Source organism: Coregonus clupeaformis, chromosome 24 (assembly GCF_020615455.1).
Source record: "Coregonus clupeaformis isolate EN_2021a chromosome 24, ASM2061545v1, whole genome shotgun sequence".
Classification (NCBI taxonomy): domain Eukaryota; kingdom Metazoa; phylum Chordata; class Actinopteri; order Salmoniformes; family Salmonidae; genus Coregonus; species Coregonus clupeaformis.
In genome coordinates this window covers 31,485,512-31,500,739 of record NC_059215.1, presented here as the reverse complement: position 1 = coordinate 31,500,739, position 15,228 = coordinate 31,485,512, and the positions used below count along the sequence as shown (strand labels likewise).

General features: G+C 41.8%; 1 protein-coding gene across 2 annotated transcripts in view; it reads right to left on the bottom strand.

Annotated features, from left to right (window-relative positions):
• The window catches only part of LOC121538302 (chloride transport protein 6-like), a 61,056-nt gene that overhangs the window by 32,372 nt on the left and 13,456 nt on the right, over nucleotides 1–15,228 (bottom strand). For both annotated transcript variants that reach the window (XM_041846179.2, XM_045207144.1), the window contains exons 11-18: nucleotides 11,659–11,825; nucleotides 11,251–11,371; nucleotides 10,147–10,279; nucleotides 8,232–8,385; nucleotides 3,965–4,121; nucleotides 3,758–3,864; nucleotides 3,182–3,368; nucleotides 359–522 (exon numbers count right to left, since the gene is read on the bottom strand). In XM_041846179.2, the coding sequence (XP_041702113.2) occupies nucleotides 359–522; nucleotides 3,182–3,368; nucleotides 3,758–3,864; nucleotides 3,965–4,121; nucleotides 8,232–8,385; nucleotides 10,147–10,279; nucleotides 11,251–11,371; nucleotides 11,659–11,825 (1,190 nt within the window). The remainder of the gene's footprint in view (nucleotides 1–358; nucleotides 523–3,181; nucleotides 3,369–3,757; nucleotides 3,865–3,964; nucleotides 4,122–8,231; nucleotides 8,386–10,146; nucleotides 10,280–11,250; nucleotides 11,372–11,658; nucleotides 11,826–15,228) is intronic.

Below are 15,228 nucleotides of genomic sequence, written 5' to 3'. Positions count from 1 at the left end.
TTTGTACTGACCAATAAGAATGTAAATGTTATGTAAGTTGAAAGTATAAAAGGCCGGTTGAGACTCATGTATGATGACTTTGTATGCTACGTGTATGCCGTTAATTAAAGTCTTGAATTGGATTCAAGCGTTTGTCCTCAATATCTACATTACCATCATGACTCCTACACAGTGAATATATTGATTACAATGTGTGCAATGTTTAAACTAATACATTTCAGAAGAATGAGGGACTCAAAACACACATTTGATCCAAGTCAAAGTTACAGGGTTGGTCACATGGTTGGTATTGTAAAAAATGGGATGGGGTCAACTCAGGGGTGAGAATGAAGGTGCGTGTGTGTACGTGGGGGCTCACCTTCTCTCCAGCATCTGCTGTAGCATGTCCTGGCCCTCCTCCAAGGCGGGCACCACGGCCACCGCTTGGTCGTCACACACGTTGCGCAGCTCGCTGGACGGGTACGACTTCATGGACTGGCAGCGCCGCCGCTGTTCCCCTGCCCGCGTCAGCACGCTCGCTTTCTGAGGGGGGGAGAGGGCAGGGTTACACACGTGCGCACAGAAAATAATAAAAAATAATTTGGTGAGTGCTTATAGTGTGTATTATACACATTTGTGAAATGGAAATGTGTATTATGCATACACCCTCGGGCAGTGGGGTCATGGCCAGGGTCAGTTTTATCAACAGTTAGGGTTAAGTGCCTTGCTCGTGGACACAGACATATTTTTCACCTTGTCGGCTCGGGGATTCAAACTAGCTACCTTTTGGTTACTGGCCCAATGCTCTAACCACTAAGCTACCGTGTACACACATGCTCCATACACACACCTTCCTGTTCATATAATGTAATGCTTCTTACAGTAAGAGACCATAAACAACTCACTGTCTGTGCATCCCAGTTTCCTACATTCCCTTGATGTAATCACTGCCCTAACATAGAAATAGAAAGTTTGTTGTTGTCTATCCAATCGTGTCAAATCAGTGTCACATGTCACAAAGTGCTTTACAGTAACAACACTACAAGGAGGAAAGGAAGGATAACCTACATTGTCTAACTATTGGAAACAGGGCCAAAGAGAAGCCTATACAGTGCCTTCAGAAAGTATTCATATCCTTTGACTTATTCCACGTATTGTTGTGTTACAGTCTGAATTCAAAATGGATAAAATAAAAAAAAATCTCACCCATCTACACACAATACCCCATAATAACAAAGTAAAAACATGTTTTTAGAAATGTTTGCAAATGTATTGAGAATGAAATACAGATATCTAATTTACATAAGTATTCACACTCCTTTGGTATGCCGCTCCAAATTTAGCTCAGGCGCAACCAATAGATCATCCTTGATTGGAGTCCACCTGTGGCCAATTCTATTGCTTGGACATGAGTTAGAAAGAAACACACCTTTCTATATAAGGTCCCACAGTTGACAGTGCATGTCAGAGCAGAAACTATACCATTAGGTTCAAGGAACAGTCTGTAGATCTCCCAGATAGAATTGTGATGAGGCATATATCTGGGGAAGGGTATAAACCAATTTCTAGAGTGTTGAAGGTTTCCAAGAGCATAATGGTCTTCATCATTGGGAAATTGAAAAAATATGGAACTACCCAGACCCTGCCTAGACCTGGCCGTCCGACCAAACTGAGCAACCGGGCAAGAAGGACTTTGGTCAGGGAGGTGACCAAGAAACCAAATAACCACACCACTGACAGAACTACAGAGTTCCTTGGCTGAGATGGGAGAACCTGCCAGAAGGACAACAGTCTCTACAGCACTTCACCAATCTGGGCTTTATGGGAGAGTGGCCAGACAGAAGCCACTCCTGAGAAAAAGGCACATGACAGCACACCTGGAGTTTGCAAAAAGGCACGTGAAAGACTCTTGAGATCATAAGACAAAATATTTTGTGGTCTGATGAGACAAACAGTTTACTATTTGGCCTGAATGAAAAGCATTATGTCTGTAGAAAACCAGGCACAGCTCATCACCCGTCTAACACCATCCCTACCGTGAAGCATGGTGGTGGCAGCATCGTGCTATAGGGATGCTTTTCAGCGGCAGGGACTGTGAGACTGGTAAGGATAGAATGCGCTAACTGTAAGTCGCTCTGGATAAGAGCGTCTGCTAAATGACTAAAATGTAAATGTAAAATGATAGAGGGAACAATGGAGACAAATACAGGTAAATCCCTGATGAGAACCTGCTTCAGAGAGCAAACGACCTTAGACTGGGGCAAAGATTTACTTTCCAACAGGACAATGACCCCAAGCATATAGCCAAAGCAACGCTGGAAAGCTTTAAAACAAGAATGTGAAAGTCCATGAGTGGCCCAGACAAAGCCCAGACTTGAATCCCATTTAAAATCTGTGGAAAGACTTAAATATTGCTGCTCACTGCCACTCCCCATGTAACTTAACAGAGCTTGAGAAAATCTGCAAGGAAGAATGGGAGACAATCCCCAATTCCAGATGTGCAAAGCTGATACAGACATACCCACGACGACTCAAAGCTGTAATCGCTGCCAACGGTGCTTCTACAAAGTATTGACTCAGGGGTGTGAATACTTATGTAAATTACATTTCTGTATTTCATTTTCAATACATTTGCAAACATTAAAAAAAAACATATAACTTTGTCATAATGGGGTATTGTGATTTTATCCATTTTGAATTCAGGCTGTAACACAGCAAAATGTGGAATAAGTCAAGATGTATGAATACTTTAAGGTACTGTAGATGGCACCAACCCATGCATTATACAGTATAACAGAGTTCTGACTCCCCCTGGTGGCAGCTGATGTTATGGCTAGGGAACCTTCAGCAGGGGTGTTTTCATTAGTGAATACGTTTGGTCTGTTGCAAAACGTTTTGCAATGGGAACAACAGAAAACGTTTTGCAATGAAAGCTAGTTTCTTTTGGACAAATTCAGGTAGGTCCCCCCACTGTTTGCTTCCGTTTGGTTCAGTAAACGGTTTCCATTGCAATGTGTTTTGCAACAGGCCAAACATTTTGCTACGGTCTGCGACAAATGAATACACCCCAGGACAAAACATTGTGAAAGGTTGAGATAGAAATAGGTTATGTAGAACAAACATACCTCTCTAACATCTAGAATAAGAAATCATGTCGGCTCTATTCATGACATTTCTATCTGCACGTGGCCCTGGCTCCTACCTTGAAGCGAATGTTGTTGCTGATGAGGATGTTGCCCTTCATGAACTCGTGCTCGTTGTCCCTGTTCTCGGTGACCACAGGGAAGGCGTGGTAGACGGTGGTGCGCAGGATGCTCACCAGGGACTGGATGCGCGTGTGGGGGTACACGTACGTCAGGTTGGGCTCCATGATGTCACTGGCTGTCAGTCTGGGGGACAAACGAGAGACACATACGTGCCAGGGTTAGGGTCCTTTAATTCAGGAAGTAAAACTGAAATTCAAATTCATTAATTGAAAAAAGGTAATCTATTTTCAAGGTCTTCTCAAGAAACTGAAAAGAAGAAGCTATTTAGGGTTTATTTAGATTTTTTTTTTTTTTATGTTATCCCTTCCTGAATTGAGTGACTTGAATTGGAATTGAACACAGCAGCAGATTACACTGTTGGCTAAAGTTCTAAAAGGGCCACATACTGTATATTCAGCATACTGTATGAGTATACTGAAGATAAATGTGTTAGCTGTAAGTTCATTTGGATACAAGTGTCTGTTTAATGACCACTGATCTTTACTATCATAAATGTAGTATTATTTTCTTACTTGTCCATCTCCACCTCTGTTTCCCACTCCAGCATTGGCACTCCTCTCAGATGAATGTGGATGTCATAGATGCCCTTATTGAAGAAATCCCCCGTCCACTTGGCCACCTGAGCGCACACACACACGCACACCATCCTGTAAGCACCAACACTGACGCAAGTGCACTAAATTGTGAATGTAAGTTCAAATCAATGACGTGTACTTTACCATGAGGGTTATCATAATGGGCAAGCCGTAGGTGATCTCATTGGTTGATTCGATGAGAATGACAGTCAAGCTGATGGTCATCCGGACCACGCCTCCCAGGAAGGCGGCTGCTCCAATCAGAGCGAAGGTCCCGGAGTAGATGTCCATCCCCAGGTTGCTGTGGCAACAAAACAGGAAGTGAGCATAAAAGCATGCAGAAGACTAAGGCTTACTGCTAGCAGTGTCAACTCAAATTGCGTTATTTTCTTGTTCCTAGAAACACAAAACTAATCCATGAACCAATAACTATAAATCAGCATAATAATCATGTTTTGATAAGACTGCTTGCATTGTCTTCCAACAGGTGGCATTACACCCACACTCAAGTCGTGCTATCTGACGTGAGACAGACTGCTCAAGGACAGTTAACATGTGATATGAAGCAATAAATGCAGTGTGTGGGATCTTCCCTCAACTATGTTACAAAGTTTTGTCCTGGCACATACAGTCCAAACGGAATAAGCTGCCTGCTAACATAACTCTCTCCCACAGACATCCTAGTGTGACACACAGCAGTCATTACTTGCAGTTGAGCAGAACTGAAAAGGCCTGAGTCTGACAAAGCAGAGGAAGAAGTAGAAGTGGTTTGAAGAGAGAAAAAAACTCAGAGAGCGGGAGAGAGAAGCGCTGAGAGAACATGCCCAGTTAGCAGATTCCCTCTCAGAGTACGTCAATGCTAAAAAGTAGCTTTGTAAGCATTTTTCAGTTTTCAAGAGATAGAAACTCCATGAGAAGAGCCCCAGCTACACTTCATAAAAACTGGCGCTGGGAAAGTAGGTGGGAGATTAACCAAACCAACACATTTCAAATCATATAAACCAGAGCATATACAGGTAAAAGTCAGTAAATTAGAATATTTTGAAAAACTTGATTTATTTCAGTAATTGCATTCAAAAGGTGTAACTTGTACATTATATTTATTCATTGCACACAGACTGATGCATTCAAATGTTTATTTCATTTAATTTTGATGATTTGAAGTGGCAACAAATGAAAATCCAAAATTCCGTGTGTCACAAAATTAGAATATTACTTAAGGCTAATACAAAAAAGGGATTTTTTAGAAATGTTGGCCAACTGAAAAGTATGAAAATGAAAAATATGAGCATGTACAATACTCAATACTTGGTTGGAGCTCCTTTTGCCTCAATTACTGCATTAATGTGGCGTGGCATGGAGTCGATGAGTTTCTGGCACTGCTCAGGTGTTATGAGAGCCCAGGTTGCTCTGATAGTGGCCTTCAACTCTTCTGCGTTGTTGGGTCTGGCATTCTGCATCTTCCTTTTCACAATACCCCACAGATTTTCTATGGGGCTAAGGTCAGGGAGTTGGCTGGCCAATTTAGAACAGAAATACCATGGTCCGTAAACCAGGCACGGGTAGATTTTGCGCTGTGTGCAGGCGCCAAGTCCTGTTGGAACCTGAAATCTCCATCTCCATAGAGCAGGTCAGCAGCAGGAAGCATGAAGTGCTCTAAAACTTGCTGGTAGACGGCTGCGTTGACCCTGGATCTCAGGAAACAGAGTGGACCGACACCAGCAGATGACATGGCACCCCAAACCATCACTGATGGTGGAAACTTTACACTAGACTTCAGGCAACGTGGATCCTGTGCCTCTCCTGTCTTCCTCCAGACTCTGGGACCTCGATTTCCAAAGGAAATGCAAAATTTGCTTTTGTCAGAAAACATGACTTTAGACCACTCAGCAGCAGTCCAGCTCTTTTTTTCCTTAGCCCAGGTGAGACGCTTTTCGCGCTGTTTCTTGGTCAACAGTGGCTTGACACGAGGTATGCGGCAGTTGAAACCCATGTCTTTCAAGCGTCTCTTGGTGGTGGATCTTGAAGCCCTGACTCCAGCAGCTGTCCACTCCTTGTGAATCTCCCCCACATTTTTGAATGGGTTTTTTTTTCACAATCTTGACTAGGGCGCGGTGATCCCTATCGCTTGTACACTTTTTTCTGACCACAGTTTTTCCTTCCCTTTGCCTCTCTATTAATGTGTTTGGACACAGAGCTCTGAGAACAGCCAGCCTCTTCTGCAATAACCTTTTGTGTCTTTCCCTCCTTGTGCAATGTGTCGATGGTCGCCTTTTGGACAGCTGTCAAATCTGAAGTCTTCCCCATGTTTGTGTAGGCTTCAGAACTGGACTGAGAGACCATTTAAAGCCCTTTGCAGGTGTTTTGAGTTAATCAGCTGATTAGTTTGTGGCACCAGGTGTCTTCAAAATGTAACCCTTACACAATATTCTAATTTTGTGACACACGGAATTTTGGATTTTCATTTGTTGCCACTTCAAATCATCAAAATTAAATGAAATAAACATTTGAATGCATCAGTCTGTGTGCAATGAATAAATATAATGTACAAGTTACACCTTTTGAATGCAATTACTGAAATAAATCAAGTTTTTCAAAATATTCTAATTTACTGACTTTTACCTGTATATACAGTTGAAGTCAGAAGTTTACATACACTTAGGTTGGAGTCATTAAAACTCGTTTTTCAACCACCCCACAAATTTCTTGTTAACAAACTAAAGTTTTGGCAAGTCGGTTAGGACATCTACTTTGTGCATGACACAAGTAATTTTTCCAACAATTGTTTACAGACATTATTTCACTTATAATTCACTGTATCACAATTCAAGTGGGTCAGAAGTTTACATACACTAAGTTGACTGTGCCTTTAAACAGATTGGAAAATTCCAGAAAATGATGTCATGGCTTTAGAAGCTTCTGAGAGGCTAATTTACATAATTTGAGTCAATTGGAGGTGTACCTGTGGATGTATTTCAAGGCCTACCTTCAAACTCAGTGCCTCTTTGCTTGACATCATGGGAAAATCAAAACCAATCAGCCAAGACCTCAGAATTGTTTTTAGACCTCCACAAGTCTGGTTCATCCTTTGGAGCAATTTCCAAACGCCTGAAGGTACCACGTTCATCTGTACAAACAATAGTACGCAAGTATAAACACCATGGGACCATGTAGCCGTCATACCGCTCAGGAAGGAGACGCGTTCTGTCTCCTAGAGATGAACGTACATTGGTGCGAAAAGTGCAAATCAATCCCAGAACAACAGCAAAAGACCTTGTGTAGATGCTGGAGGAAACAGGTACAAAAGTATCTATATCCACAGTAAAACGAGTCCTATATCGACATAACCTGAAAGGCCGTTCAGCAAGGAAGAAGCCACTGCTCCAAAACCGCCATAAAAAAGCCAGGCTACGGTTTGCAACTGCACATGGGGACAAAGATAGTACTTTTTGGAGAAATGTCCTATGGTCTGATGAAACAAAAATAGAACCGTTTGGCCATAATGACCATCGTTATGTTTGGAGGAAAAAGGGGGAGCTTGCAATCCAAAGAACACCATCCCAACCGTGAAGCACGGGGGTGGCAGCATCATGCTGTGGGTTTTTTATTTGCTACAGGAGGGACTGGTGCACTTCACAAAATAAATGGCATCATGAGGAAGGAAAATGTGGTGGATATATTGAAGCAACATCTCAAGACATCAGTCAGGAAGTTAAAGCTTGGTCGCAAATGGGTCTTCCAAATGGACAATGACCCCAAGCATACTTCCAAAGTTGTGGCAAAATGGCTTAAGGACAACAAAGTCAAGGTATTGGAGTGGCCATCACAAGGCCCTGACCTCAATCCTATAGAAAATGTGTGGGCAGAACTGAAAACACGTGTGCGAGCAAGGAGGCCTACAAACCTGACTCAGTAACACCAGCTCTGTCAGGAGGAATGGGCTAAAATTCACCCAACTTATTCTGGGAAGCTTGTGGAAGGCTACCCAAAACGTTTGACCCAAGTTAAACAATTTAAAGGCAATGCTACCAAATACTAATTGAGTGTATGTAAACTTCTGACCCACTGGGAATTTGATGAAAGAAATAAAAGCTGTACTATTATTTCACATTCTTAAAATAAAGTAGTGATTTTTACTAGGATTAAATGTCAGGAATTGTGAAAAAACTGAGTTTAAATGTATTTGGCTAAGGTGTATGTAAACTTCCGACTTCAACTGTAGCTATATGTGTGTGTCTATACAATGACTCTGATATACACCATTACCATTCATGGACATTTTGCTATGAGATGGTTGGGCTTACGTATTTGAGTACAGATTATCCAAATGTTGGGTTTACATTACGAGAACATTTTATTGTGAGAACATTGCCCAAACATTTCTAGAACATTATCAGAACGTTGGCCTTACATTTTGAGGAGGTTGGCCACCAGGCGTCCAAAAGCGGCGCCACAGAGCAGCGAGGGCACAAAGAGGCCACTGGGCACCGACACGCCGTATGTCCAGCACGACAACAGGAAGTACAGCACAAAGAACACTGTCAGCGTCACGGGGCTGAACGTACCTACAGAGGCAGACAGGAAACACACAGTAAATATACACATCACATGACAAGGATGGTCAATATAGCATGGGCTGCACAACTCCAGCCGAGTCCTCAAGGGCCTCAGTCCTGCTGATTTTCTACCTCGTAAAACCACCACAGCAGTAAAAGCAGGACTGCAGAGCTCAAGGGCCTGATTGAGTTGTTCACTCCTGATATATGGCAACTTACATAGGAGGATAACTATATAGCAGGCCACAGAGGTGTTAATTATGTTCAGTATAATGATTAACTAAAGTATAGCCATCACCAGTACACTGAAACACAAGCACATTTATATATTTCAGTGTGTATGTGTATAGGGAGTGAGACTAGGGGCCAGGGTGCGAATTACGGGGGAGCCAGGGGGGACTCAGCTCCCCTGAATGAGACATTAGCTGCCCTAAATGCAACAAAAGTCCAACTTTTGGGTGGTCTCTAAATAATGCTAATTTAACCATTCTCCTATTTGTTTAAAATCCAGTGGTAAATATGAAAATAAAAGCTTTCAAATGAAACGAACACCCCCACTTCTCTGTCATGGTTTAAACCATTTATTTCTACATGGCTGCACAAACTGTCTCCCTGTCCCCGACTGGTACTGTTGAATTCTATAGCTGGCTAGACAGTGGACCTGTCCACTCAGTATTGCTGAATTTCAGCCTCAGCTGAGCTCCTTTAAACGCCTAGATTTTCCTTTGTACTTCCTCATTTTTGCCATTTGTTTGCCATGAATCCTTCATAAAAATAGCCTTTATTCCAATGCATTCTATTTATCCGTTGATGTATTATTGTTTGCTTTTGTCAGTCAGCTGTTTAGAGCGCTCATTGCTTTGTTTTTCAGGTATTGGTGTTCTCCGTGCCATCCGGGGCAAGAAGAAGTAGACCATTTATCTTTATTATTTTCTATCAATATTTGCTTTCTTTCCTGGATCAGCTGCTGATGGTCGACAATATCACAAGACAACTAGCCTACAGCTAGACACCAATGCACATCCAATCCATCCAACAAGTATATGTTAATGACAGTAGGCCTATAGTTTACCTTCGGTTAGAAGCATTCGATTTTGCAATGTCATAGGCCTACATAATTTTTTATTTGTGTGCCCATGCGAAATGTTTTGATGGCGAAACATAATGAACTGTTACGTAGGCATAGTTAAACTTACAGTGCACCTTCCGAGATCTCCAAGATCCAGGATTCACACAGGGTTTAAGTTCAATGTTCTAATTCAATTGTTAAATGCTTAATAATGACACGGTAATAATAACACGGTCATAAATGTAATTAATGTAAGGAAAGAAAGGTAGAGTTTTACGTCAATATATGTGAAGATTCCAAGCATTCGACTCATTAATTATGGACAACTCATTAACTAGGGCATAAACATGTTTTGATTCAACTCATGTAGGCCTATTATATTGAATGTAGGTTACCTGTTCTGCATGTTCATGTGTGTAAAATTGCCTCGGCTGAGAGGGTAGGCTACCGGCACTGTAGGCCTAATGGAGGGTAAACGCAAGTAAACGCAGTTTCTGAAAAATGCATGCTGTTTAGTACAAGAGATGGATAAGTTTTGCCCTTCAGATCAGGTGGGAGCCTGTCCATAATCTCATTCATTATGATCTAAAACAGGGGTCCCCAATTACATTCAGCGGTGGGACGAATTTGGCCCGCGGGCCGCCTATTGGGAAACCCTGATCTAAAATGTCAAACTGATCCTAGGTCAGGTCCTGTCTCACCGTCCTGGTGGAAAAGTTGGTGGATGGCCACCTCTTGAGAGTTGAAGAACAGAGTGGCCATGTCGTTGTACGTCTTGTTGGGACAGAAGAACTGGCGGATGGTGGAGTTGATGACGTCTTCGTTGAGTGACACCTAAAAAAACACCATATCCATATTACAACAATGACCTAACATGGCCATTATCATTACAGATCAAGCTGCACGTGCAGGAGACGTGCAAAAAAAAAAAGTACGACTCTAGTCTGACAGAAGTTGATTCCTAACTTCAACTTAAGTTAGTATTTACCCCTAAGCTCATAAGTGTGAGTTATTAAGACACATTTCCATCCTTAGGTCTTTATGGCTAAAAGCCATTGAATGTGAGTATGTTTCTATCTATTCTTACATGTAAGCACTGTAAAATGATGTCTGTCCAGTGTGGGCTCATTAAAAATGCAAAAGACTTGAGTGTACACTAGAATAGAGGCCTGAAGAGACTGGTTTGGAATAGAGGTGTTTTCTATACCAAAGATCACAGCCAAAGCATTGAAACATGAAATATTAACACAGTGAATGTGTAATACTGGAGTGGGAGTGTGTTCTGCCAGATGAATTGGTTCATTTACACTGAGCAAGTTGCTACACAGCTCAACAAACTGAGCAGTGGAACTGGGGTATGTTCAATTAAGTGAAATGTTGAAACTGGGGTATGTTCAGTGACGTTGCATAAAGAAATGTAATGAACCGAGCTGACTGGATTCTCTATTCTACATGACAGACAATCATATTGGTTTTATACAACGCACTACTTTCTGAAAATTCTTAACTGTTGCATCCTCCTGAATCGCCCCCCTTGTTAGCAGGGTTGGGATCAATGCCATTTCAAGTCATTCAACTCAGGCGACTAGTCTGCCGAAAGATATCAGAGACACAATAGAAAACACACAAGACAAACTTTTTAAAGATTATTTTTGTATGATTATAGATTGTTTTATGATCTTGCTATGTTTCAATATGCTTTCAGTGCTTGTTTTAGGATAATTATGACATCGTTTTATGGCTGTTCTTAACTTGTTTTTTATATGCTTCACTTTTTTTATGAAGTTGAGCTCTACCAAACGTACCAGCGCTGTACTGTTGTTGTTGGTTGTGGGGGAGGCCAAGTCACGACATTCGCCCATTGTCATGGACGCCACGAATATCACCACCGTCGTTACCATGGCGACCAGCAGACTCTCCAGGACCCTAGAGAGGGAGTAGAGGAGGAATAAGAGATGTAAAACAAATGACAACCTTTTTGAGAAAAATGCCTTTCCACTCAGATGGGAAGGTTGATTGATTTAATTTATTTGATAATTAGGCTAAAAGTAGAAGACTGCATTACATTACATATATACACGTTTCATGTATTAATAATTTGGAACAAACATTTTCAAAAACTGCAGCAACTAACACTACAACGACATAGAAGCATAAAGGTGTGTGTTCATGCTCATGCCTTTGTATGTTACGGTGTGTTTCCCAGCAGTTACCTGACAAACTTGGCCTTGGGGTGGACGTGTCTCATGCGGTACTTGGCCAGCCTCGTGTTGATGTAGTTGAAGAAGGCCCCCAACAGCCCTCCCACCACCCCCATCAGGACAAAGAAGGCCAGGTCCACCACCGTCCACAGGTGGCACTTCTTCTCCCCATCTGAACACTGTGGGAGAGGGATGGACACACAGAGGTGTAGAACTCAAGTCACTATATCATCATATGTACACACAGAACCACATACAAAACACTATACCCACATCATAGCTCTGCCACAAAAATGGAAGAGGCAATTACTCAAAAGAGAAAGGAATGAATTGGTTTGTCTGCCTCCAATGAAAAACCATGCCTGGCTTAAAATGACTACTATAAATCGTAAAAAAGGTTGAGAGGTTTGACAACTATGCCGTATAAAATTCAAGATAGTTGGGAACAGATTTTTTGTGTCCCAATACCATGGCATCGGGTTTATGCACGGACATACAAAACAACAATTGACACATCAATCCGTTCTCAATAGATCATATTTTTTGGTACTGTCCTTTGCTGGTTCGCTTTTGGTGCCAGGTCCAGTAGTGGTTGTTAAGTTATAATGTCTGTGTTCAGATGGACCTACAAACAGTACTGAAAAAGCACAATCAATCAATGGGAAAAATGACTATACACTTAGGTAAAGTATTTATTTTTAGGGCAATCTTGGTAGAACTGGTACAAATACAGAGGTTCAAGACCCTCGTAAGACATCACAGTTAAATATAAAACATAAGGAACACCTTCCTAATATTGAGACGCACCCCCTTTTGCCCTCAGAAAAGCCTTAATTCATTGGGGAATGGACTCTACAAGGTGTCGAAAGCATTCACCAGGGATGGTGGCCCATGTTGACTCCAATGCTTCCCACAGTTGTGTCAAGTTGGCTAGATGTCCTTTGGGTGGTGGACCATTGTTGATACACACAGGAAACTGTTAAATGTGAAAAGCCCAGCAGTGTTGCAGTTCTTGACACACTCCGGTTCGCCTGGCACCCACTACAATACCCTGTTCAAAGGCATTTCAATATTTTGTCTTGCCCATTCACCCTCTGCATTGCACACATACACAATCCATGTCTCAATTGTCTCAAGGCTTTAAAATCCTTCTTTAACCTGTTTCCTCCGCTTCACCTACACAAGGGGTATCCAAAAGGTAGATCATGAGCTACCAGTAGCTCACAGCCTACCTATGAGTAGCTTGGCAAGCAATTCTGAAAGTACGCTACATGCTTTTTTTTCATGCGTTCCATCGCAAACTGTCATAAACATTAAGCTCCCGTATCCAATCAATTTGACAGTGTTGTAGTGGAAGGTAAATGCAAATATTTTATTTTTTGCATGACAGTTTACGCACCTTCTGGAGAAAACACAAAGAAGGTTTAGGGAGAATTACTTTTTTCACTGCGACCACCAATTATTTTTACCACTAGGCCTACATCCCTTGAATGAGTATGTGTGTCAAACTTTTGACTGGTAGTATACAGTGGGGAAAAAAAGCATTTAGTCAGCCACCAATTGTGCAAGTTCTCCCACTTAAAAAAGATGAGAGAGGCCTGTAATTTTCATCATAGGTACACGTCAACTATGACAGACAAATTGAGGAAAAAAAATCCGGAAAATCACATTGTAGGATTTTTAATGAATTTATTTGCAAATTATGGTGGAAAATAAGTATTTGGTCACCTACAAACAAGCAAGATTTCTGGCTCTCACAGACCTGTAACTTCTTCTTTAAGAGGCTCCTCTGTCCTCCACTCGTTACCTGTATTAATGGCACCTGTTTGAACTTGTTATCAGTATAAAAGACACCTGTCCACAACCTCAAACAGTCACACTCCAAACTCCACTATGGCCAAGACCAAAGAGCTGTCAAAGGACACCAGAAACAAAATGGTAGACCTGCACCAGGCTGGGAAGACTGAATCTGCAATAGGTAAGCAGCTTGGTTTGAAGAAATCAACTGTGGGAGCAATTATTAGGAAATGGAAGACATACAAGACCACTGATAATCTCCCTCGATCTGGGGCTCCACGCAAGATCTCACCCCGTGGGGTCAAAATGATCACAAGAACGGTGAGCAAAAATCCCAGAACCACACGGGGGGACCTAGTGAATGACCTGCAGAGAGCTGGGACCAAAGTCACAAAGCCTACCATCAGTAACACACTACGCCGCCAGGGACTCAAATCCTGCAGTGCCAGACGTGTCCCCCTGCTTAAGCCAGTACATGTCCAGGCCCGTCTGAAGTTTGCTAGAGTGCATTTGGATGATCCAGAAGAGGATTGGGAGAATGTCATATGGTCAGATGAAACCAAAATAGAACTTTTTGGTAAAAACTCAACTCGTCGTGTTTGGAGGACAAAGAATGCTGAGTTGCATCCAAAGAACACCATACCTACTGTGAAGCATGGGGGTGGAAACATCATGCTTTGGGGCTGTTTTTCTGCAAAGGGACCAGGACGACTGATCCGTGTAAAGGAAAGAATGAATGGGGCCATGTATCGTGAGATTTTGAGTGAAAACCTCCTTCCATCAGCAAGGGCATTGAAGATGAAACGTGGCTGGGTCTTTCAGCATGACAATGATCCCAAACACACCGCCCAGACAACAAAGGAGTGGCTTCGCAAGAAGCATTTCAAGGTCCTGGAGTGGCCTAGCCAGTCTCCAGTCTCAACCCCATAGAAAATCTTTGGAGGGAGTTGAAAGTCCGTGTTGCCCAGCGACAGCCCCAAAACATCACTGCTCTAGAGGAGATCTGCATGGAGGAATGGGCCAAAATACCAGCAACAGTGTGTGAAAACCTTGTGAAGACTTACAGAAAACGTTTGACCTGTGTCATTGCCAACAAAGGGTATATAACAAAGTATTGAGAAACTTTTGTTATTGACCAAATACTTATTTTCCACCATAATTTGCAAATAAATTCATTAAAATCCTACAATGTGATTTTCAGGATTTTTTTTCTCATTTTGTCTGTCATAGTTGACGTGTACCTATGATGAAAATTACAGGCCTCTCTCATATTTTTAAGTGGGAGAACTTGCACAATTGGTGGCTGACTAAATACTTTTTTCCCCACTGTGTGTGTGTGTGTGTATATATATATATATATATATATATATATATATATATATATATATATATATATATATATATATATATATATTTAATATATAACACACACACACAGTGGGAGAACAAGTATTTGATACACTGCCGATTTTGCAGGTTTTCCTACTTACAAAGCATGTAGAGGTCTAAAACAAAAATCCAGAAAATCACATTGTAGGATTTTTAAGTAATTAATTTACATTTTATTGCATGACATAAGTATTTGATACATCAGAAAAGCAGAACTTAATATTTGGTACAGAAACCTTTGTTTGCAATTACAGAGATCATGCGTTTCCTGTAGGTCTTGACCAGGTTTGCACACACTGCAGCAGAGATTTTGGCCCACTCCTCCATACAGACCTTCTCCAGATCTTTCAGGTTTCGGGGCTGTCGCTGGGCAATACAGACTTTCAGCTCCCTCCA